Source organism: Cebidichthys violaceus, unplaced genomic scaffold (genome assembly GCF_023349555.1).
Source record: "Cebidichthys violaceus isolate CVI_PGR_0920_01 unplaced genomic scaffold, fCebVio1.0.p SCAF_38, whole genome shotgun sequence".
NCBI lineage: Eukaryota > Metazoa > Chordata > Actinopteri > Perciformes > Stichaeidae > Cebidichthys > Cebidichthys violaceus.
The window spans coordinates 1,203,083-1,230,056 of NW_027176572.1; the positions used below are offsets into that span (position 1 = coordinate 1,203,083).

Genomic DNA, 26,974 nt, shown 5'->3' on the forward strand with positions numbered 1-26,974 from the left:
TCAGAGATGAACTACAGAGTAGAGATCACACAAATGTTACGCAACGTATTTCTGTGTTGCAGCAGTAATGATGCATGATAGAAAACAGCTGGGGAAGAACCTGAACCGAGACAGAACACATTAAGACCGACAGCAACGCGACTTTCTTAAAACGACCAGACATGCAGCTAATATTGGATCATAAGTCCAGCAGAACTTTGACAGGAATCCTAAAGTCGGGTAGCTGATCTGTTAACGTTAGCAGCCGTTTAACTGTGAGATTTACAGCAGGACTCGTCCTGACCGACAGAGTCCATCTCGTGTTACTGGAGGAGTGAGACGAGTGAAGAGACGCTCCATCACACACACACAACCCAGGAATGTAAGCTGAATATTAAAGAAATCACATAATGGAATTGGCTTAGAAGAAACACACAAGAACGGAGGAGATGAAGTGAGGAATTAAGAAAGGATGTGAGGAAAGGAACAGCAAGAGGAAAGAATGTCTACAAGGTGTTGTGTCAATGAGCTAGAACACGTTTCAGATGATCTGACACATCTAACCAGCTTCAACCAGTTTAGAACCGTCAGTCTGCGGTGGACTGTCATCGGTACCCATCAGACTGAAGTAGAGCGTCTCAGTAGAGTAGCAGTAGGTCCGTACACAGGTAAAGTGTTTCAGTAAAGGTACTTGTGTCCCGTGTGGGCAGCGACGTCACCCTTCCACACAGGTGACATGTGGCAGATAGATATCAGGTAAATCTGATCCTGGGCTGGTGAATAAAACCAAGAGAGGAGCTGGATGAGCGGATCGTCTGTGTCCAAAGACCTGATCCAAAGACCTCTCCCATCTACAGCCCTGTGACCCTGAAGAACACGCATCAAGTCCATCAGGAGGGAACGTTTCAGCCTTCAAGCTTCTGATACAAGGAGGAGTTCAAGCTTCAGTCACAACACTTCACACAAGTCACGGCTGGGACATCGAGAGAGGACAGTTGATCTGAAGAGTTGTGTCTGACGGGGACAGGAAGTTGTCTGGTTTCCAGACAAATCCAGTCCAATATGTTAGTGTTGGAAACAGAGGAAAACATATTTAGCAATGAGCGTGAGGAACAAATAGGAAGAAGGAAACAAAGAAGGAGCCGGCGAGGTTAACGACAGCGCTCTGCTGGAGGTCTGGAGGTCTGCAGGTTCAACAGGACGAGATCAGCAGGATTCTGGTTCCTGAAGTGACACCGAAGACGTCCAACTCTGTTTAGCTCACCTCGGGAAACGCCACAAAGACTATTGAGTAGGACACACAGGTTCAGAGTCCATGATGGTTTCCAACCTCATCAGACCCACACACACACACACACACACACACACACACACACACACACACACACACACACACACACACACACACACACACACACACAGGACCCTGGGGTTGTGTGAAGCCGGTCATTGACCCGGGGTGACTCTTCCTGAAGAAAGCTGCTCTCTGTCTGAGGAGTCAATCACATCTGACCCCCCCACAACACACACACACACACACACACACACACACACACACACACACACACACACACACACACACACACACACACACACACACACTATAACAGCCACATCTCCCCCCTTCAGCATCCTGCCAGGCCTCATCTCTCACATTCCAGCTGCAGTGACGCTTCAGAGCAAACTGAACGTCACAGAAAACGTCTTTCAGACGAACGAAACTTCAGCGGCGCGTCATCAGCGCTGCGTTCACAAGCGCCGCATTCTGACGGGTTTATATAATAGCTAAACTAAGCTGGAAAGCTGTTTGTCATCACATCAACGATCTAACAAACACACTTCCACTGTGACGCCGACCTGGACGGGACTTTAACTGCTTCTAGAAATGAGATGCTCCGTTTAAAGACCAGCGTTCTCTACGGGGAGCTCACTGACTTGTTAGACCAGTCCTGTGTCAACACTGTTTACAGTCAACTGTCCCGGAGAGGACAGCCAGAGACCGTAAACACACCTTCACCTCTCTGCTGGAGCCTCATCACCGTGTGCATCTCCTCACAGGGAGGTCTTATTTAATCATTCATCTTCACACACTCCTAAATCTGGTGAAACCAGATGAACTCATGCAGGTTCACCAGAAACTCCTTCAGCTCAGACTCCAGCAGAGACCTGGTCCACCGTGGACAGACCCAGATCCTCCAGCAGAGACCTGGTCCAACCGTGGACAGACCCAGATCCTCCAGCAGAGACCTGGTCCAACCGTGGACAGACCCAGACCCGGACCTCCTCCTTCTCCAGGAGCAGAGCTTCTCCTCTCTGCTGGAGACCCAGGACGTATTGCTGGACCCGCTGGAGGGAAGGGAGGCAACGGGAGAACCAGAACCAGGACTGAGAGGGGCAGACTGTCAGACCCTGCTGCAGTAGAATGAGAGGTTCTACGGCTTTCGTCGCCAAAATCAACGCTACATGAAAGTTTGTTGAAGTGCTTTAACAGGAGGCTGACCTACGAACATGGGATGTAAGACAAGAACCCCGGCGGTCTGTAGCATCCGAGCTTTGTAAGCTCAACCACACAAGTGAAAAGATGTATTTGCATTGTCGTGTCGTCACAGGAGAGTGACAACGCTGACAGAACACCGTCTAAATGTCATTGCTCTCCGTCTCTTTGTCGAGGACAGCATTCGTAGCGTTACAGTCAGGCCTCTGCAGAAGGACAGGCTGTCCTTGGACTTTGGCCTAATTAGGGTTCTAATAGGTCCAGTTGTCTGTGCGTGGAGCTGAGGAGGGTCCACGCCTCGGAAGAAAAACAAAGCCGCGAGGGGCCTCCGGACGCTAAGCCTACAGCGACAGATGCTAACGGGAGTAAATCCCTGTGAAACAAAGCCATTAGACAGCTTCACTGCGGAGCAGGAGGAGCAGGAGGAGGAGGTGCAGGAGTCACCGCTGCACCCCGGGATCAACAGGGTCTGTGTCCCCGGATCAGTCGGGATACAGTCTGTTGTTCTTGCTTAAAGTGAATTCACATTCATGTTCAGGCAATTAGAGGACCTCTAACCACAGCAGGGGTTTAACTAACATGGAGGACTGAAGTCCATCGCTTACATTTAATACTGAAATATGACTTCATATCAGCTAGCTGTATCAGTTACAGTTACATTACAGAAAGCCCATCTTTCCAACTATTGCATTCTTCTTGGTTTCTTATTATTCCGTTTATTTCTCTGTGAAGAAGACACTTCGCTCAGCTTCAACCAACACGTTGAGTTGCGCCTATATTTATGAGAAACAACAACGTACGACATCCTATGACAAGTCCAGCGCCGCGTGTCGATTTACGCTTGTTACTTGAATACAGTCTTTTCAAAATAAAAGTTCCGTCGTCACAGGAAACACCTCGGTTATGTTTATGCAACGTAAATACTTGATACACGGCAAACTTCAGTACTCCTTTGAAGCTCGACAGAAGCAGGGACAGATAATAACCTCTGTACTGTCTTTAACACCAGCTGTTCTTCACCCCGTCATGGACGTAGGTGTTGTGTGTTATGCCTGTAAATATTAAAGGGGGGGGGGGTCCTCTCGTCTCGCTCGGGTTTCAGCGTCGTGGACAGACTGCTCCTCCTCAACTGACTGCAGGACAAAGCAGCAGCAGATGAATGGTGATTCAAAGAGCAGCTGCTGCTTTTGATGATGATGATGGAGGAGGACGGGGGGGGGGGGGGGGTTACCTGTTCAACTCTCTGACAGCGAGAGTGGGGGGGGGGGGGTCAGTTTCCCCTCCTAACTGCACATAATGAAGAGTTTCATTCCTTGGAAGTCAGAGTAGTTACTGAGTGTTTTGAAGTTTCATGTCTGAGGGCTACAGGGGAGGTTCACTGAGCTTCTTCTGGTTTCTTCTTCTTCTTTGACTACGTGACTTTGTGTCTGCTTGTAATGCTCATAGAGGAGGATCCTTCAGTCAGACTCTTGTGTCTTTTATTTTTTTTATCTGTCCTGCACCACTTCTGTGGAGATAAACAATCTAAATCACGCTACATGTGTCAGACTTTGTAAGTCAAGTTCTTTCTACGGTCATGTGACAAAAAGACAAGTTCAAGTCCTCTTGTTAAAAAGGGACAAACGTGTCGGTGACGGGGACATTTGGGTCGGTTTGGTGGAGCCAGAAGTAGAATCAGAGGACCAGGACAAGTGTTCATGTTCATCCTCTGGGGAGCATCAATGTACCATCACTGAAAATACTACTACTACTACTACTATACTCATGGAAATACACACACTCCAACATAATAAACTCAACACACACACACACACACACACACACACACACACACACACACACACACACACACACACACACACACACATAGAGTGCCTGTACCTGCACTCTTCAGGTACACACAAACTGAAGTGGGTGTGGTTTATAGTAGTGTGCTTCTCTGATTGGTCGGCACAAAGAGCAACATCTGCTCTGAAACAGGTGACGTCCGTCTCCGGTTACACACAACAGACGGCTGGCACACACACACACACACACACACACACACACACACACACACACACACACACACACACACACACACACACACACACACTTATTTGCATCATGACTCTGCCAGAGTGAGTAGCTGTACACTGAGTGAACACTGTCATTGTCCGTTTAGGGGATCGAACCTGTGACTTCTCTGTCACAGGTTCGATCCTGTTCTGAGAGGCTCACGTCGTCGGAGTAGAAATGATTTTGAGAAGCTAACGTTCAATTTATTAAATCTAAAGGGAGGAGAGAGGAGGAGAGGAGACAGGAGGAAGAGGAGAGGAAACAGGAGAGGAGAGGAAACAGGAGAGGAGAAGAGAGGAGAGGAAACATGGAAGGAGAGGAGAAAAAAGAGAGGGAAGAGGAGAGGAGAGGAAAAAGGAAAGATGAGGAGAAAGGAGAGATTGAAACAAAAACAAAAAAAACACAAAATTAGAAGAAAATAAAGAAACAAAGACAAAAGGGACAAAGTGAGATTAGAGACTTGAAAGACAAACAACAGATTTAAAAACTCACCAGAACGTGAGAGAAGAGACACAAAGAGACAAGGGAAGAGGAGACAGACAGAAGAAACAAAGAGAGACACAATGAAAAAGAAGGAGACGAAGCAGAGACAGAAAGGAGTCAAAAAGACACAAGAGGAGCAACAAACAGAAAGAAGAGACGAGGAAGATGATTCAACAAAGAGACAAAAAGAAGAAAGACAAAAGGATGAGAAACAAGAAGAGAGGAAAGGAGACAAAAGGAGTAAATGATTAAAGAAGACAACACATGCGAAACGCTAACATCAACATGCTAACATGCTCACAATGACAACGTCGACATGTTCACCAGATATAACGTTTACCACCATCTCCCTTTAGCGTGTTAGCATGCTAACATTTTGCTTATATTACGGTCACAGTGTTTACAGTTTCAAACAACATAAATTAACTCTGTCCTGGTCGATATACGTTTCCCCCGACATGTGAGTCACATTGCGGGTCCACCAGTCAGTGAGCTGGATTCTGGAGATGAGAATGTTTTAATCCAGTAAATCTGCAGCTCAACACCGCTGACTCGACACGACTCTAAATCCGCTCAGCGCTCTGATGGACAGAGCGTCCTCTGCTGCAAGCGACGTCTTTGAGAGAGACGCCAGCAACACGAGGGTCCCACACAGTGAACTCAACAGTAGCTTAAAACTGTAATGTGAAGACGCATCCATGAAGCATCTTCATTCCTGAAGTATGTTCCCGTCCAGACTGTTCTCATCCAGCGTTAGAGGCAACTCCACCATAATGAATGAATGCCCTTTAATACGCTGATATCCCATGAAATCAATTCCTACGTAGTCACGAACCAGGAAGTTTGAAGACTCTCCTCCAGGAAGACAAGAAGTCAACGTACATTCATGCATCGCCTAATTTCTGTTCTTCAGTACCGACACATCTGTAGTCATTTTAACCCAAACCAAACCTCACTAAGCAGCTTAAACCTGAGTGAATCGTTTCCTTTGAAGACATTTTGAAAAGATTATTCATGAGGAGAATAAATCCACTCGTGTTGCTGGATGTTTCTTCATTGCTCTTATGTCTCTACGTTGCTCTTAAGTCTTTACGTTGCTCTTAAGTCTCTACGTTGCTCTTAAGTCTCTACGTTGCTCTTAAGTCTCTACATTGCTCTTATGTCTCTACGTTGCTCTTAAGTCTCTTCGTTGCTCTTAAGTCTCTACGTTGCTCTTAAGTCTCTACGTTGCTCTTAAGTCTCTACGTTGCTCTTAAGTCTCTACGTTGCTCTTAAGTCTCTACGTTGCTCTCAAGTCTCTACGTTGCTCTTAAGTCTCTACGTTGCTCTTAAGTCTCTACGTTGCTCTTCGTCATCAATGTTTTGGACCATCAAAGCAGCGGAGGCGTTCGTTGTAAAGCAGCTGTGTATTAGTGACATCCCATATATAAAGCCGTCATAAAATAAAAACTTCCTTCCAAAGTGTTGAAGGAGTCGTAAAGCTGCTGAAGGCAGAGCTGGTAGTGTGTGTGTGTGTGTGTGTGTGGGTGTGTCTTTGCAGTCAAAGCAGCGTTTCAAAGCTTCCCGCTGTGTGAAGACACACACTTCATCACACAGAGTAACGCCTCACAGAGGACAAGTCACAGCTACCTCCTCCTCCATGACTTGATGTCGTGTATAAACATGTATAACCCGTAAAACGTCTCGACGGCTGGATTCACGTTAATTCTTCACAACCAACCCTAAACGTCCCCAGAGACCCGTGCTCGTCTGAGCCGGTGTTTTGACAACACGTGGGTCAGAGCGGTAGATTCAGAAGAACCATATGGGGTTCAGGGGATTTGCAGCATCCTGAGCTGATCCCGAGTTATGAGCGGAGCTCGTTAAGTCTTTGCTCTCGCTGAGGTTTATGAGTCCTTCAGAGGGGACAAGAAGGTCAGCTGTCTCTGTGGGACAAGAAGGTCAGCTGAGGACCACTACTAGAAGAGACGTTATCACGTTTCATCTGTGAATGATACGCAAACTAGAACATAACGACATGAAGAGCAACCACATGGTTTCACTGCTCTTTGTTCTGCGACGGCTTGTTTCTCCACTTCTGTGAGTTTTGACTGAGGTGAGGTCGCTGTTTTGGTTCCTTCACTTCATGTCTCTTCTTAGGCCACACCCACACTGATGCAGAACCTTTCCTACGTTCACGCCTAGCTGTCCCACGACAAAACGGGTACGTTTGCTAAGCGCTGCAGACGCCGGGTCTGTTAAGAAACTTAAAACAAAGACACACATGTTCGCCTCCTGATTGGGTCTTTCCTGATTTGTCCTGCTTAAAAAACAAAAGACTCAGGACCAGCAGTTCATTCAACAGGCATGACGTGGGGAGGTCACATCACTGGTGTTTAAACATCAGCTACAGTATAAGACCTGATCTTAATGGGCTGTGTGGGAGACAGGAAGTCCAGTACAGTTCAGGAGCTACATCTGCACCGGAGATCCTGAAGTCAAAAGGCAGGAAAAGTTCCAGAGTTTGTATGAAAACGTGCTTAGAAAAGGTTGAAAGGTGCTGAGAGAGGACTGTTTTAAAAGAGGTGTGTGTGTGTGTGTGTGTGTGTGTGTGTGTGTGTGTGTGTGTGTGTGTGTGCGCGCTGTCAGAGGGAGGCTCTCACCTGGCCATAGTCCGTGGCGAAGGCCACCACACCTCCGGAGCACGAGGACACGGTGCCGGGAAGGTGCTGCTCGTCCTCCCGTAACCACACCCGGTCACCCTGCAGGAGAACAAAGCAGGAGTTTCACTCGTCAGCTGCTGGAGGTAACAGTTCACGTCCAAACAACACTACAACACAGAGAGGCTAGCTGACGTGACACGAGGACGTGACGGACACGAGGACGTGACGGACGTCCTCTTCAGTAAGGAGACTTCCATTCATGCTGACTTCTTTTGGCTGGATTGTGCTTCAGGAACCTCTTTGTAGCAGACTTTGTTTGCCAGGACTGGGAGAGACCGAGCGCTGAATCAACATGTCACTTTATAAAGGAATGACATGTTGCATCTTTGGTGCCTTATGAACACATGAGGGTTGGACTCGTTAAGTGCACGACACGAAAACAAAGAAATCAATCTCTCGGTTCACATAAAGAAGGTGGGCAGAGGTCATCGAACGATCAGCGAAACCGCTTTGAAAGAAAACTAAGTCTGAAGTCCACAAACCGACGTCCACTAATCACAGTCTGTGATTGTTACCATGACACTGACTTCTCCTCTGACCGATCGGAGGCCCCCGGCCGTGGAGAACCCTGTGGAGAACCCTGTGGAGAACCCTGTGGTGCTGGGTTTCAGAGACCTGTACCCAGGAGGCCGGTAAACCTGCATGTTTATCGGAGTCACAGAACACTTTTAAACCGGTTGACCTGTTGAGTTTACTGCTCCTGGTTGCTCTACAGAGCTTCCTTCCAGCCAACAGCTGGATATTTCATCACTACCCCCCCCACACACACACACACACACACACACACACACACACACACACACACACACACACACACACACATACACACACTGCTGTGTTTGTGGAGAATTAGTAGAGAATTTGTGGAATTCAGGATGAAAGTCTGAAGTGTTAACTGTGCGTTTGGAGGTTTGTTTCTGTCCTGTTTATATTGTTTTGGGCTTTGGATGTGACCACAGTAACGGTCCAGTACCGGTCCAGTACCGGTCCAGTACACGACCCGTCACCCGGTTTGTTTCATGACCAGAAGCTCTGCAAAGCTGCACCCGTTGAAATACGACAGAGCTGAAGAAACGAGGGGCCCCTCGAGGTGGATGCCCTCTTTAAATCGCATCGCCACGTGCGTCGCTGTTCGTTAGCGTGACGAGCTAACGCTAACGAAACCCCCCCCCCCCCCCCCCAAAACAAACACTGCACTTTTCTCTGAGCCGGTGGGCGTATGAACGAACTCTGACCCACAAGCCCCTCGCTCACACACACACACACACACACACACACACACACACACACACACACACACACACACAAGGTAACGCTCAGGTCTGCAGCGTCAGCAGTGGATCAGAGGGGAGCTGTGTGTTGTTTCAAAGCCTGATTCAAAAGTGAGACGATAGACTCGACTTTCTTTACTTTATTTTTGTGCAAATTACAAAGGAAAAAAATCTGCAATTGTACGTGAAATTCTTATTTTATGTTTTGTCTTCATTGTTGTTGTTGTGTTTGTATTTCTGCACTTCCTTAAGACGTTTTGTGTCTTTTTCTGACAGACTTGGTGGAGACGGGTCCACCGTGAAGCTTCCCCCACTCTGTTTGATAAAGAACTAAACTGACTAAATGAACTCCACATCAGTGAGCTTCAGTGGGAGCCAATGGGCTTTGAGCTGAGAGCCTCAAACAGGAAGTCACAAAGCATTTAGAGACTAACACATTGTATGTTTTGGTCTTTTTTTACTGGTTACAATAGGAGGAGAAGTCCCGCCCCCTCCGGTGTCTTAATTTGGAAACACATATGAATTGTGCCATGAATTACACACCTGATGTTCGTCAATTTAAAAGTTTCATTTTGCACAAACAGAAGACGTCACGATGATGGAGACAGCGGCTACAAAGAGGAAGCGAACAAAGGACGATGTTCCATTGTAACGTGCACAAAGAGGAGGCGTGTGCTGTTTACCAGCCGGGACCATATGGACATTCCTCGTGTGCACCACCGCAGGAATCTGATGCTCCAATCAGGTTAGGGTGCAGACAGAGAGAGGGGGGTCTCCCTCCTCCCACCAGCACACTTTTCAAGACTCCTTCAACCACCAAAGACCCCCAACACACACACACACACACACACACACACACACACACACACACACACACACACACATCCGTGTTCTTTGTGGGCAGCGTGTGCCGCCGCCCTCCTCCTCCTTTAATCCACTCCTTCTCTCCTCCCTCCTTCCCTCCCTCCCTCCCTCCCCTCTTCACACACTTTGACCCACAGAGCTACCGGTCCAGTTCTAAACCAGGGCTCCATGCCAAAAGGCCCGCGCTTCACCTCGGCTCCCTCATTCATCACCGCTGATTGCCTGAACTCTGGACATCAAAGATCTCGTTTGTACTTTCCGATGGACCAAAGAAAACGAGGCGCCGAGGTGCATTTCTCTGTTCGCGGCTAAAAAATAAAAAAAGCACACTGGAAAACTACAAAGCATTCAGAGAACTCATACCTCCACCAAGGCTGCACACCGCTCCACCAACAGAACGTGACTTCAAAACCGTCACATCTGACACACATAACACAGCCAACAAAACAAAATTATGGGAATATTGGAAAGAATATTACAATTTGGATAAAGGTGGATTGAGCTACTCCGACTCATGTCGCTGCAGCACTGACCATGTGTAAAATGTTCACACTTCCACTCTTCCACTGCACCGTAGAATCTCCTTCAGTGTCGGCGTAGCTGCGGTGAGATCGTCTTCATCGGGACACTGATTGGATCCTTTCATTGGCAACCAAACAGAGGAGCCCTTTGCTCTTTGTTAGCTGTACGGTGTAGTTTCGTGTCGAGTCAATACAATAATTGCGGTTGCTATCGACAGCAGCTTGGGGGTTCGTGGCAGGATGTCCGTCTAACGGTGACTCTCTCTGACCAATCAGTGGGCTGAGATGTTTTAACTCCTCCTTCGTGTGTCGGCTCAGCTCCCCGTGGAACCTGGACCGAGGCGGTACCAATAATTAACATTTGTAACAATCGCAACTTTTGTGAAATTCGCTACATTCACAACTAAAGACGCCCGTTTTCTAAATATGGATGTTGTAGTAGAGAGAGAGTTAGAGAGCTTGGGAGTCTTGTGAGTCCTTCTCTCACTGCGTAGAGGGAACGTGGTTGTTTGACTGACTATTCAGAAGGTTGTCGGATGCTGGACCCCCGAAATCTGCCGTCAGAAACATGGTTTCAGACACGGTTAAGTCACTCCATTAGAGGCACACTGAGGCTGTGAACATTCCTCCAGTCTTACTTCTTGTTATTCGGTCTTTAGACCGTCATGAATGTTTGAGATTCCCCAATGTTGACTTTCACTGCGCACGATAAAAAAGGCTCCGCACACAAATACCACGACATTCATAGACCGGCAGTAATCACATGGATCACGTTTCGTAGACTCGAGACGTCACCAAACGCCTTCGACACAAAAACCAACAACTTTTAAATAAAGAGGGAAAAATAAACTGCTGCGATGTGGATTTTCTAAAAAAGCAGCGGCATGAAAGGAAGCCGGGCCTCAGCCGAGCTAGTGTCAACACACGCGGGACGGGGAGGAGGCGCTGAAGAGTCTCGGCTGGAACTGCAAGCTGTGGATCAAGGACCCAGCTGTTGCACCAGTAAACCATCTCACCGAGTGTGACCTGTATCAACAGGTCGGAGTATTAAAAGTGGAGTAGAAGCTTGTTGGGGGATTTCAAATTCAGCGTCTCGCCATATGAGACGCCATGTATCCTGACGTCTAAACAGATAGCTGTATCATCACAAATGTTTGGATTTAGCGAGGAAAAGTCCCGGCTTTATTGTGTTTTGGTTTCTCTGATATTGTCAGCGAGCAGATATGGTGTTCTAGAAAATATTGGGACAAGGAGTAGATGTTGATAGGACAGTCTGCACCGACGCCGAAACCCTGTGAAAATGAAGGCGAAGTCGTCCAGAGCTGCAGTCTGCATCAACTGCTGGATTCAAAAGCACTGTTGAATGTCATGATGCTGGTTGACTTTAAACTTGCAACCTCTTGCTGTTCTTTAAGATCCATAACATATTGGTGAAATCTTGTCTTTAATAGTTTTAATGTTTTATAAGTGTTAGGGAGTTAAAGAGCTCATATTTCCCTTTCTTATATCTATGTAATATTGCCGTGAAAACATCTCCTTGAACACATCCTCCCAACGTTAGAATACATCTTCACCCAACGGAATGGAACCTCCGTATGTCAGCCGTTACCTCCGGTGCTGCTAACGTTAACTAGCTCTCCTCCTGATTTGTTGTTCACAATGTAGCATTTCCATCCAGCGCTGTGTAACGTCCTTGTTCATCGAGTCAGCCACATGTGTGGTCAGGTGTCCAGGGAGACGATTCTCTCTGGCCTTTATCTCAATCCTCACACCTCCTGCCGGCCAGCAACACAAACACCGACACCAACCTCCCGCCCCGAGAGCTCTGGGGGTAGAACCGAGGCGGTGACCCTTCTCCTGCTTGTGTTTTCCCTCCGTAACCTCGACATGTGTGGCTAATGCTCTCTCTGCGGGACCCTGGAGGGGGGGAGGGGGAGGGGGGTCTGGTAAAGCTAGGCTCTGCGGTGGTGGGAGAGCGTTCGTACGCCGTCGGGGTTGGAAATGAGCAGCTGTCTCGTCTGAGAGATTCCTCTTCCTCTCCCGTAACAAACAGAGTCCTGTGTTCGACCACAGCCATCCTCTGTATCAGAGCCTTTAGAGCCTCTCACCAAACACTGTGACTCAACACAACTGCCGGCATGTTCTTCGGAGACATGATGCACTGCTGCTCCTTTCGAACAGCTGCCACTGTTTTGCTGCAGTCTGTATTTATTTCCTCAGACGTGAGGACGGCGAGCAGAAGTTTACGGAGAAACCACGCGGAAGACTTCGAGGCGATATAAACGAGTCCAGTTGTTTTCCCAACGAGTGTGTGAACACCACGTCGCCTCGGCTGAACTCTGACCCACGTCTACGCCAGCCGGGCAGCGAAAGCAGCACATCAGCAACAGCTGCAGTCCTCCGTCAGTCTGCCGATCAGTCACTGAGAAGCTCTGGACTGAGAAGCTCTTCACAGATCTCAGAATAGACTTTGAGTTGCGCTACGGGCAACGATTGCAAGACATCCTAAGCTGCTACTTGAGTTGTTTGTTGCTCTACAGATCTCTATAAAATCCTCTGTAGAGCCTCAAACACCAAATCCAGTTCCCAGAGTTGGTTTCAAAAGTCTTGTTGTCCGATTCACGTCTTCTTTGATCGACTACTTCCTGGTTTTGGTACTCATTATTGTACAGCTGTTGGACAACATTTAACATTTGAGAACTGGTTCAGCATCAGTACTTAAAACTCGTAGAATTCAGTCAGATTATGTCAAACCATAGCAGCTACAGTCGTCACTCTACCATGTAATGTAACAATAGATGCTATCGGACTATGTAAAGTCTCCACCAATCACGTCTTCTGTGGGTTAAACCCCCCCCACACACCTGCAGAACAACAGGTTTCCCTCCGTCGACCAAGTGGAACAGATTATCTGCTTCTTGTTTGCACAAGTCCCACATGCTCAGCACGCCGGCTCCCTCAGACACCAGGCAGACGCTCGTGTTAATGGCAGTAGCACTTTTAAAATCACCAGTTTCAAACGGTGAACAACGGATCAGAGGCGGCGCGTCACGCACCGTTGATCTCATGTGTAGGGGGGGTGCAGGTTTGAGTGCAGGGGTGCTCGGTGGTTCTCTTTGACCCACGAGTCCTTGAAACCTCTTCAAAAGAACATTCAGCTATCAAAGAGGAATCATTCAGTCGTCATTCGCCGTCCGTCCACTGACACCGACACCGCACCACCTATAGTAAGATACTGAACGTAACGGTCCAGAGCAAACACAGACGTCTTTATCACGCTCGCTGTACTGCAGGTACTGATGCATTTCCACTGTTGGGAGTCAGACTAACAGTGTGTCGCAGACGGCAGGACCAGGCCTTTGTTTTGCTTTGCCGTTGGGAGATAAGCGCGGTACGGCTGATTAGTCGGATCAATTATTAACTTTTAGAGGGAGCAGCTTTTTACGACTGAGGTTAAAGTGATCAACCGTCATCCTGCACGTTTACCAGTCGTGTGTTTTTATTTACAGCAAAAGAATTTGAAGGAAAAAGAAAGTATTCAGCGTGCTCCCCTGTGATGACAGTGAGTGACAACACAATAGAAACAATGCACACACACCAGTGTTTAGTGGGAAGCTGCTGTCTGGGAAACGTAGATGGGAGGAAGTCTACGAGCGCAAACTGACCTTGAGCCTTTGCAAACATGCGACACGGACCAATCAACACGCAGAGCCTTTGTGAAGAACCAATCAACACGAGTTCAGCGGCAGAGCTTATTCAGGTTTGAATGACTGGACGCACGGAGTGAGAGCAGGGGATTGTGGGAACTGATTAGGTTGCCGTATTGACTTTTGGAAAAGTCTGGGAAAGCCTCACAATGACACACACACACACACACACACACACACACACACCAAAATAAACACACAATCATGCATGATTAAACTGTGGTACACAAACACACACACGTCAGTGTGAAACCATTTACCTGCAAATAAAGATGCACATGTTTCTCACTCACACTGTATTGACAGAGTCAAACAAACACAGGACTTTCACCCAGGAGACTGCTGTTTGTGTCCCGTGTGAAATCAAAAAGTGAACGTTGAATTTGTGCTTTTTATGTAAAGTTACGTATTGAAGGTCTGCTGTGGACAGTTGTTATTTATTTACGTTAATTACGTTGTCACGGTTGTTATATTGTCACATTATTAATTTAACAAACACAGGACTTTCACCCAGGAGAGCGATGTTCCTGTCCTGTGTGAAACCAAAAGTATATATTTACTTTACGCTTGCTATGTAATGTTATGTAAGACATTCTACTAAGGGCAGTTGTTATTGATTTACACCAGTTACGTTGATATCATATTATTCTAACACAACCTATGATGGTTTTTCTAACCTTAACCATGTAGTTTTATGGACTAAACCTCTCCAAACGTCTAACAACCTTAACCACGCGACATTGTGTGTTTCTGTGTGATACAAGGCTGATAAATGAAATGTACTGTACTCAATGTCTCGGCTATCAAGTGTAGTCCTGATGTTTTGAACCAACTAGCTGACCGATGTTACCGTCCATTCAGCCTCTAACGGGACGAAAAAAGTCACTTTAGATTCCACATTCAGTAGTTTAACGGTTTAGTCTGTTCTCATTATGTTGATTGAGAACATATGGAACCCAATTTCCTTTAAAGTGTAGCTTGCTTTAATGTTCTTCCATCAATCGGCTCTCTTCTGCTCTTATCTCTGTCGTATCTTTTGGAGCCAAATTCTTCTTGAATCCACTTAAGGCTGAAGACCACATTCCTAAACTGAGTTAAGAAACTATGTTTGAGCCTGACGTACATTTGTTTTGCTAGGAGGGAGTTGCTCTGAGTAAAATATAGTACATCTTCTCTGCAAGTCTCAACATGCAAAAACACTCTTATAACCATTTCGGTGAATGACGTTGGCAGCTGGATCTATAGAAGTTATACACATCATCTGTCACAATAACTGCTGCCTTCACTTCAGCGCCCCTCATTGAATTTCCAGACCTTAATACCCTTTAATTAAATGTTACATACCACTTAACCACCCAGCTCAGTGAGCAGTGCCTCATAGTATTCTACCCTATACGCGTCCGCTGAAGCCTGGAGCTCATGATACATGACAACTTGCATAGACTTACAGTATTAATCTCGAAGGCTTTCATTTGAATAAATAAATGTCCGTCTGGTTGAGTTTATGGCCCATTGAATTTTTGCCGTTCTACAAACTGAAGGAAGAATCACCAGCGTAGCATATTTAGTGACTCCGGTCTCTGCTAGCGTTGGGTGTAAACGGTTACTACCTCCGAACAAACAAAGAACAGAACTACAACTAACAGACCAAAGGAACGTCACAGTTTGGGTCTCTGGGAAGTGAGATCCAAAAACACATCTGTAATCACCGCCATTCACCAAAGAGAAGGAAACAGAGATCTTCAAGACAATGATTTAAATAATGCTTCGACTTTATGTTTTCTGCGTTGTTGTGCGGCACTGAAGTTGTGATCAAGGGACGTCTTTAAAAGTTGCGTCTCGCTGCATTCAAGGACAACACTTCCAACAACGCACCAGTGCAGGTTGGCATTGATCGAACTATGCTGGTTGGTGAACAAATCCAGAAAACAAACACTAAACAAATGTGAAAGACTGCAGAGCATCTCGGAACACAAAACCAGAACGTCTCTGCGTGTTTTGGAGACTGTTGCACAATTTAACGGATCGTCAGCAGTAATGTAAAGCACATTACATATTTAGCTGAAAGCTACCGGTGTTGGCTTTTAAATATGAACAAAAGACTCTCATCTGAGTTCCCACGAAGACAAAGACAAATCCTCCCAGACAACCAAATTGATACAGTGTGTGAGCCTGAAGAAGAAGCTCCACAACACGAGCATAAGGGGGCAAAATCACCGCTCAAATGGACGGGAAAGAGAGCGATTCGGCACACCAGAAGCCATTATCCCTCCCGTCTGTGGCTCCTTCATGTGGCGGCGGAACAACGGAGCCCAATCCCGGCCTGATCACTCCCCCTCCGCTGGTAAGTGGGGCACAGAAAAAGACGAATTCCTACTTTTACTGATGGGGAAATGAATGCAAAAACACGGCCGTTAGCTTGTATGGGGTTAAATGAAAGCATGTGCGAGGCAGGAGATCTGCAGCCACATCCGGCCGACAGAAGGCTCCCTCTGAATACTCAGACGTGGGGTTCTTTTTATTCATAATCCAGAAAAAGGATTTATTAAAAACACGCTGCAGGTCTGGATCGACAACAGTTGTACTATTGAAACTGTAAACGTCTTCGTCAGCATTTACAAGGCTTTGAAAGGATTAGGACTCAATGCATTGTGGGAGAAAGGAAGCCAGTGGTCGGTTGGTTGCAGAGGCCGTTTCTGAAGCGACTGACGATGATGACGACGGAGGAGGAAGAGTGTTTATCTCACTCTCGCTAACATACAAAGACACGCATACATACAGTTCACACACACACACACACACACACACACACAGTGTATCGGGGATGATCGGTGCCTAATTGCTATCACATGACACGTAGAGCTACTGCCATGAAACACACATGGACGCTTTGAGAAGTTGCTGACTGGAGTTTATTGAATGCTGTTGATAATCTGTTTTTATGGGCTGCAATAATGTGACTACTGGCTTCATTCTAAGTCTGACAGCATCTGAAAGAAGCTGCTTATTAATAGAACTATTGCACACACATTCCATATTATATACACACAAAGTGTGATTGATGACGGTAACCCGATCCTCATGTCGCTTTGTGGTTGTTTTTGTTCATATTCAGCTTATTTTCAGATGTTTAACATCATCATCTTCCATCCTTGTCACCATTAAGGCCTTTACACACTGGGGACCTAACAAATAATCGACGTGAAACTGAAATACTCGCCTGCAAATAGTACATGTCTGGGGCTTTTATTGTGAAAGGTAAGAACGGAGGTAGTGGATCTGGTCTGAGCTGCCTTTGTGAAAGAAGTAACAGTGTTCTGTCTTTGGTTTGGACTACTGAGCCTCCGTGTTGTTGTTTCATGAATGTATTTGCACCGCGACACGATCGGTTTACGCCATTATTGTGAAAGCACAGAAAAACCATTGCATTGTTAGCTTGTAATATTTGCAAACTGAAAATCTGCCCTGTTCCGAATATGACAGCCTTTCAGATTAAAAGTAGGGACGTGGTGTGAAAAGGCCTCAAGTGTTGAGCTTTATCTTCTTCGTCCTCTCAGCAGAGTCCTTGTTGCTGCTCGGACTCTTTGAGTCGTTCTAACTTTATCACCGGTTACTATAAATGGTCTTGTTCCTGGACTTGAAGTGTGACTAAACTGCTCATCCTCAGCCACAGAGGATTGAATCGCCACACGTGAGCGCGGTGAGGTTGTCCGTTAACAGTCCAAAGAAGACATCTGATTGAGGAGCGAGACTTGTTTGGACTACTTTCACCGCGGCGTGAGCGCTGACCCACTACGGGAGGAAACCTGGAATTAAAATAACAAGTCACAGTGAAACCGAGCGTCTCTTTTCAATAACGCAGAAAATATTTAGCTAATAGCTCGAGTTTCTGCGTTCGCCACCCGATTCCCTCCAAACGGTCGAGCCGAAAACCACACGCGTCAGCAGAAATGAGGGCCAGATGTCAGACAGACAGACAGATCCACCGTATGGAATCCACATGAAAGCTTCATCTGTTACAACCTGCAGCTTCTACATACATACTGGAGATCACAGCAAGTTACTCCATTTGTCCTCCAAAGTGGATGCAGACTGTTTTGCCAGAAAAAAACTTGCAGGAGACAAAAGTGAAGATCTCGAGAGCTGAACCGCAGCGATGGACGTCTGCCAAAGAGGCTCCGGTAGCTCCGATTTATCTCGACATGGAAACTACAGAAACGACCGCGTTCATTCGTAATGCATCGCTCACGAGCTCAATGCCTCAAACAGGAACAAATGCAAAAAGCAAAAGCGCTCGAAAACTGGAAAACAATGGGAGATGAACCAAAAAAGGAATTTCGAGAAAATTCCTGCAGAGCGTTCAGCCTCTCCACTGACCGCAGGATCAACTTCTAACGAGCTTCCCTCTCTGTGTTTTATTCTACCGATGGTGACTTCAACATCAGCTCAGAGGCTCCGTGGCCGGAATATATTTAGAGCACAGACTCAACTTAGAAATGGTCAACGTTCAGAAGAGCGAGTGTGCGGTTTAAGGTTCTGTTTTCTCGTGTGGACGGGTTCCTCTCAGCAGGGACTGGATTGGTTTTAACACACACGGTGATCACCGCGGTGCCATGGGGTGACTCAAAGGTAAACTTTCATCGCCAACTGCTACAGATATGAATCGCTCTGGTTGAAACGGTGACGAACACGACAACGTTTCAAATGATTTCACTACATTTTGAGCTGTTTTAGTTGAACTGGATTCAGGAATTTCTTACTACTTTTTTCTCTCTCCTTTGACCAAAGCAGAAAATAACGAATTGATGCATTTGAGTGTTAAACTGAGGAGGATTTACTGCTCTGTGAGGCTGTAGCTAGGCACACTTTGAACCAATGCTAACGCTAACGTGCTAACCCGACCTTCACCAGATACAATGTTTACCATGTATGTTTAGCTGGTTAGCATGCTAACAGTTGGTAATTAACTGATAATGTCATTAGTTTTAAAAGTATCGGACAACTTCAGATTAGATCTGATGATGGCACTAGATGAGAAGTGACACAATCACCAAAGTTGTGAAGTTAGAATTCATCCTTTATGAATGTCTGGACCAAATCTCATATTTTGTGAGATATTCCACTCAAAACCAGAGACGTGGATCTCATAGTGGCGCTAGAGGAAAAGTCTGGGAACCACGAACGTCTTGACAAACCCATCCATCCACTAGATGTGGAGATATTTCACAGGATTTGCTGCTAGCATGGAAAACATGAAGCCAGACGCTGTACATCTTTCTGTTTTGGAAACCTCTGGACTCGTTCATTGGATCTTTTCCGTCAAAGACACAATAATCCATATGGACCATCTCTGACAGAGCAGCTCTGCAGCACCACACTAACTTTGCCTCCGCTTCTAAAAAGAGACAACAGTCAGTCGCCAGGTTTCCATCCAAATGTACCGCAAATCTAAACACAACTTTGAGAAAATCAGCAGAAGAAAACTGGGAATGAATGCTTGTCCCCATCCACTAGGAGACAAACAGGAAGTGGACATATGTGCTGGTTTCATGTATTGAAGGAGGTTACATCACATCTGTGTGGAGCGATGACGAGACGGTTTCTCTTCAGCGCTTCATGTGCGTCTTCATTTATTCACATTGATGCATTTTCTCTTTCGTCGATGCACCAAGCCGAGCGTAAAAACTTTTTTTTGTGCAATATTTTAAGATTATTTTCAAATTTCAAAGCTTCCTGTGTCTTAAGTTGCTTGAACATTGCTGCTGTTGTGCTTATCCAAAACATAAAGTAAAGCAACCAGCAACTATCTATTAGTAACTGCATCTGCCTGTTGCCCTGCTTAGTGTGGACAGCCACATGAAGTACAGAGTCATTAGACAGCAAGTGGAAGTAAAGTAGAATATTAGAACACCAGCTTATTAATTAAACACCCACTCAACAACACTGAACACCTGCTAGGTTTGAATTATTAACGAAGCAATTGTCAGGGGGAGAGGTCAGAGGTGACGGCTGCACAGGAAGCAGCTGCTTCGTCGGCCGATGGTCCTCCTGTTGAGACGTGATGAAGAGGAGTCCACCAGGCGACTCACTTAAAAGAGCCAAATGAACCAGAACACAAAGAGACTTATTTGATATGAAACCCCGCTCAGCCTTGACCAAAGTGGAAGGACGACACTTTCCCACGCTGCGTTCTTCTCAAAGCTTCACAGGCGTAAAGCTTTTGGGGAGACGAAGCTCCCGGTATCCTCCTCAGCTGCTTGGCGGATAATTAAAAGGCGTGTAGATGTGGATCAGGAGAGCAGCTGTAGGGCGGAACCATGTGAGTTTGCAGCTGACTCGGGAGAGACTTGTTATTTAGTTGGACGACGATCAAACCGCCAGGGGAAGAAAAAAAAAAAAACACAGACTGAGAACTAAAGGAAGCTCTGCTGCAGAGGAGAGAGGCTGTACGGCAGCAAACACCAGCCTCTAGTTCACAGTTTAGTGTTTGACAAGTCGGGAGAGTTGAATCAAAACAGCTCCATCAGGTGCAATCAGCTGATGTGGAGGAAAAGGAAGCGCTGCAGCGCTGCAGGCCAGACACCAGGCTGGAGTCAGGTTTAACTGTTAAACCTGCAAATTCTTAATAATGCCTTTTTGCAAATGGGTAGAAATGTCTCGTGTCAGCTTTCTGCATTCTACCAGAGTCTACATGACTTCAGTCTTCATTAGCAGCCGACGAGAAGCACATCGACAGTTTGCGTCGCAGCCGATCGATCCCTCAGGTGTAAAGTGGTGTTTAAGCGGAGCTCAACTGCTCTAATGACGGCGTTCTGTCAGCCCAGCGGTGTCGTTATCAACCTTTACTTTCTCATCCAACAGCTGCTTTTCTCTCCCACTGACACAAAGTCACACGTCCTTTTATTAATGCAATAATACACTGAACACCCGCCTCTTTCTTTCCTAATAAATATAATTGCTCAATCGCTTAAAGTTGCTCATGGCCTCCTGGTTGTCTCAACGTGTCTGAATCTGTAGGGTTCGCTGATGAAATCCTGCTGACTCAGCGGGGTGTGTGCGACACCAGGAAATCCAGAGACACTCGGGTCTGAACAAGGAGGTGTTGTTGTTGTTGTTGTTGTTTGTGCCTCCATGTGACAGGATGTTCTCTACCAACTGTTCATGTGTTGTTAGAGGCAATTATCAACACATTCTAAGAATACTGTGAACCAGACTAATACGTCTATTTAACTATATCAATTAAATTCTACAATTTCTAATAATCGGCGAATGTTTGGTTCTTGATGGTTGTTACTGGTGTTCACTCTACAGGAAAGGTGATTTAAATATATACATCTGTCTGTGTCATCAGTTTAAAACATGCTGCAACGTGTACGACCTTATAACAAAGGACTTTTACTTTACATTATTAATATTATCACTAGCAACCTTATCATCTGAAGAAAGAGCAACTTTATGAAACCCGGCTTCCAAATGTCAAGAGATGAATAACACATTAAAAAGTTAGATACATTTACTTTATTCAGGACGGGAGAAACGTTTTATAATATGACGTTTGTCTTACAATGTTTTAAATATAATAAAGTCATACAGCTACGTTTGAAACAGCTATTATTAATTACATAAAAATATGAATTAATCATTAAAATGACTCATTAAGATGAGTTCTATTCCACCTCACATTGAGTGTTTCTCCCGTTTTAATATTTAGAGTTCACATTTTGAGATGAATAAGAGCAGCATGCCACCTTAAATTAAATGTTTAAAGAGTCTAAAGCGTGATTTATGCTGTGAGGCCAAAGTGATGTCACAGCCTCAGACACGCCCCTTGTGTGGCTTCTGTAGTTATTTGAACCCAAACGACTTTCTTTTCTGAACCTGACTCAGTAGTTTGTTGCCTAAACCTAAAATCCATTATTCCCTGTGAAGACGGAAGTTTATTTTGAAAAGACCGTGTGCATGTAACGAGCAGAAATTGACACTTTGGTAGCAAAAACGCACAAAACATGTGGAGTGACTTTCCGTTCAATATATAAGAAACTGTTGTATGACGATAAGTTGCACCGGAATATTACTAATTAAAAGGCATCACAATAAAACTGTTGATGCAATGACTCAGACTCCGTGTCATCACGATGCGTTTTCCTTCAGAGCCTCAATGAAAGCGTCACTGTGGACTCGTCGGTGAGCAAACGTTCAACAGACACTCACTCATCGGCGCTATGAATTCCCGATGACGGCGAACATTTGTTTCGCTGTCACCGCGTCTCGTTAACAATCCAGCGGCTCTCATTGTGTTGTTCTGGTAACCGATGACTCAGCGGTGCTTGGAAATCCGTGTTTAGGGTCGGAGACGGAGTTCTTTGAGCGGGAAACCTTTACGTCTGAACAAACCTAAATATGTGGAAATGGAACATGCTTAGAGCGCGTGAACAGAGATGTGTGAGTACGGAGCATTACAGGCTGGAAAGAGTCTAACAAACAATGTGCAATGGATCCATTCACAAGGTCCAAACACATGCAGGTGCAACGACTCCCCCTGAATATTTGATGGAGGCGGGAGAGTTCTGAGCAGACGCTGATGGAGGAAACAGGTGTTTGTGTTTGTAGCTGCGCCCTGGCTGTTTCTTAGGGGTTGTTAACGCGCTCTACGGCCCACGAGCTGGAAAACACAGCCGTCGTGTGCTGCTCGCTGCAGAAAGCAGCGTTTAGCGTTTGATTCTACCAACAGAGAATGAAGACACTGCTGTGCCTCAAATACGTATCGCGACTGATCAACAAGACCGGTCCCCGTTACAACAGTAAAGTTGCAACATACATGACAGTATGGATGAGTTTGGTAATGTTGAGAAAGAGTACCAGTCGTGTGAACTCTTTTCCAAAGAAAGCAGCTAGCAGCGTTGGTTCCAAAAGTCGTAAGATCTAGTGAGAAAGTCACAGAGTCGGCAAAACCGTCGAGATATAAAGTTGCACATTTGCATCATTTGTTGGTTTCACACGTTGAGATTCAACAAGGTGAAGCTGTGAAACATATTGAAGCTGTATCGATATGGTGATATGAGCTCTGAAGAGGGTTTGTAGTTCTAACACTGTAGTAGTGTAATGAAAGCGTCCACCACAACGTCCACGAACAGGTTCCAGTGCAGCGCATTGTGACCTTTTACACGATCACTTTGTCTTAAACCACGGAGCTCTTTGTTTCCTTTGAGTTGGCTCGTTATTCCGTCCTTAGGGCCAGCACCTGTGCCGGTCTCTGGCCCGGCAACAGACGATCGAGAACGTTGGCCCGTTTTCAAGTCGGCCACATGAAACAACAGAAGGGGTATAAAAAAAAAATCAACAACAACATGAGCCCTGAGACATTTTTAACCCCCCGACTAGAACATAAACACACTTATGCGAGAGATATTTGAGGAGAAGTCCTTTGAACACAAACAGCTTTTGAAGGGAAGAAATTTGAACTCGCTTTTCCTGTCGACCGCCTTAGTTTCATGGAATAGTTTCATCCAGGCGGCGGCCATTTTTGTTTCACTCTCGTATCCGTTAGCTCAGGGCACCGATGTGTCCGAGGTTACAGGAAGTCATGAGGACCCTAAACCGCGATCCAGGTAAAGACGAGGGCTTGATGTGGTTCTTTGAAGGCCAACAGAGTGCAGCTGTCGAACGCAGTCGACTAACCCTGAATGACTAAAAGTAAAACATAAATACTCCTTTGTTTTGTGAATGACGAGGCGCTTTTTCAAGCTGTTTTTGGTTTACGGAGACAAAGCGACTGTGAAGCCCACAAGCCCAGGCTGTAATCTCACTTATGCTTGCTGGGCAGCTTCCTTGTTTTTTCGTCACTGAGCCAAACATGCAACCTCCACAGAAACAGGCAGAGGGGGTTTTGTCTGCTATTTGTTGTCAAGCATTTTTAGGGGGGTGGGGCTACATGACCTAAAAAGGTACTGGTTTTTGTTTTGAAGGGGAGAACAGGGTTTGCTTTTTTTATTTGAGCGTTTTGAGGTGACATCAGTATACCTGTGGATGTGTTCTCTATGGTCTTTGATATCTAAATAATGCATTTGATTTGTTGCTTCACGTCTGTGTTTATCGCACCACAAACTCTGAATATCACCAGTCGTTATGTATCGTCTAGTCCTGCTCGTAAACACACACACACACACATGACTATACGTTCCAGATCTCCAGACCACAGGAAGTCCAGCTCCTGATTAAATAAAGCCACGTTATGTTCCTGTTCCAGAGGAAGATCAACGCTGGGCTGTGTGACCGTGGAGTCTTTATTTTTTTTTTAATGAAGGATGGACAACTCAAAACAAAATGTGTGGCGGTACGTAAAAATCGAGGTTGTAAAAAAACGTGATCAAAAAGTGTCCGAGAAGCAGAACCGCTCTCAGTGAGAGCAGTTCGTGATGAAGCAGACGTCCAGGCTGCGACTCATTAGTCACCGCAAACCGACCGCGAAGAGCGACTCGTCTCCACCGCCGTCTGAAGCAAACGAGCCAAATCACATGAAGAGAGGAATTTCTCAATCCAAAAAGGAAGAAAGTGAAGTCAGGATCAATGAAGAACCGACTGGGCTCAAACCGGTTTCCTTAAACTAAAGACCACTTAGGACCATAAAGGGAGGAAATGACCAAAACGCTCCTCGCTGGACCACCTGACCTATTTTCTTAAGCTGTGTGTGTGTGTGTGTGTGTGTGTGTGTGTGTGTGTGTGTGTGTGTGTGTGTCTGTGTGTGTGTGTGTGTGTTACGGGCTGGCAGCTGAGGCCAGAGCTGCCATGTGTTGCCCAGCTGTGGTCGGCTGGCGTTTGGTTTTGCAGAGCAGAGGGAACGGGCAGAATATAAATACCGTCTTCCCCTTTCTGCCTTTTCTTCTGGGACAAACAACAGACTCCTTGTTGTACGGAGTGGGAGGCGACGAGTCAGAGCAGTATTTCACTCTGACCTGAACGTGGCTAAAGGTGAGGGAAGTGGAGACGCATGCAAGTAGGGTTGGCACTTCAATCCTGGTTCTTAAAGTTTTTAAATCACATTTTAAAGCTCTGTATAGTCAACATGTTTCAGAAATAGCTATTCAATTCTATTTTACATTCACAATCACAAGAAAGGATGCAGCACGATTTTATCTCATCGACATCAGCCTTCTGTAAATACAAACAAAACGCTTCCTGTCACCGCACAGTTAAATCTTTCCAACGTTCACTGTGAAGCAGCGACTTCCTGTAGCCACAGACACCGACGTTGGTGACCGTTAAAGCATACAAACGTCTACGTACGAGCTGTTCTCCGCCATGTTGCAAACACTAATCCTCAGAAACTTCTGTCATGACGTCATGTGACACGAGCGTTGGTTTGTTTGGATAACCATATTTGAAACACTCTTCCCTCTTTGTTGAGCTGTAGTCCAGCACACCACTTCCTGCAGTCAATCAGAAGGAGACTTTCCTCTCATCCCGTTCTCACTGACCGACATTTGCACGTTCTTCCATTAACATGTGAAGGACCTCTATCTCAAGACAGATCTGAGTTCAGGAAACAGGCCTTGATCCTCAGGTATGAAAGCCCTCTGAAGCGGTTCGACCCACTAAACTGCAGAGATAACCTTGTTTATTCTGGCCCGGGCTGTTGGCTCAGTTTCAGTGCGAGACGGGACCGATCCCGTGACACGTTTCAACCCGCAGAGCTCTAATGACTTTATGGCTTTTTTTGGAAAAGTGTCAAGTCGCTGAGTGCACTCACGAAGACAATTTAATACTTATGGTCGGCTTTGGCCGTTGAAGAACTCGGCTACGTTGCGAGGCGAGGGTTGAACCAGAGAATTACTCTGCAGCGCACTTGTTGAACTGGAAGGGTCGGTTCATTCAAAAGGAGACCCCAAAAGTGTTTAAAACTCCATATGTGCAATTAGTGGTACACGTTTGAAAAGAAAGGAGGTCAGAAGTAACTCAGTTCTTGAGTCCTGTTTAAAGGCATTGAGACTTTGTCTTTTTGAAAACAGAACTAGTTAGCTCAGGAACAGTTCCTTGAAGCAAGACAACAAGCTGCGGTTCGAGCTTGAGAAGGTGAATCTTGGCAAATCTATTAGGAGGATGGTCCTGTGCCAAATGCCGGATTAATTTGTGGTTTAGGAATCACTTGGAACTGAGTCGAAGCTAAAAGGCATCCAGAGTTTAAGCCAGAGACCCATAAAACAAACCTCTTCTTCATCCGTCAACGCTCTTCAGACCAGAGATGGATGACGATAGGCCAGATGACGAATAATTAACAGCCGCGCTGTAAATCACACTTTGAAAACTTTTAGTTTCTTTTCATTTTTGCTTGGATCAAGAAAGTCTGTCCTCAGTCTTGGACGTAGATTGGTAGTGTTGTAGAGGATGAGACGAACATCTCTTCACAAAGAGCGTGTTGAATAACTGAGGCAAGCCTATTGGTTGATTCAACTGCTCACTGATAGTCACTTCTTACGCACCATAGCTAAATATTCCGTTTGGAAATAATGTAATAATAATGTAATGTGGCATTCACCCACATTAGTCACTAGTGAGGCCCAAAATCGAACTACTCCAGTAAAGCAGCAGAACTTCCCCCAATCGAAGTCCAAACGTTGTTGCTTCCTTTCTCTCCTACAACTCAACACACAACAGCACATAAATATGTAATTCCAAAAGTCATCTTGGATCATTAAAACTGCAATAACTGTTAATGGACTTCATGAATGGAGAATGAATCCGTTACGTCTGCGATTGCCTTTCTGGCTCCGGAGAGTCGATCAGCTCGTTAATTCAGATAATGACCCAACGTCTTTTTCCTAATAGCCAGAGTTACTACAGTCTGATGTACCACTGAGTACTCTGAGGAGACCTGCACTCTCACAAGGCAACAGGATCG

The 26,974-nt window shown here is 45.9% G+C and overlaps 1 protein-coding gene across 1 annotated transcript in view; it reads right to left on the minus strand.

Moving 5' to 3' along the window:
- The window catches only part of myo10 (myosin X), a 97,812-nt gene that overhangs the window by 61,689 nt on the left and 9,149 nt on the right, over window positions 1-26,974 (minus strand). The window contains exon 2 of the mRNA XM_068726056.1: window positions 7,657-7,755. Within this exon, the coding sequence (XP_068582157.1) occupies window positions 7,657-7,755 (99 nt within the window). The remainder of the gene's footprint in view (window positions 1-7,656; window positions 7,756-26,974) is intronic.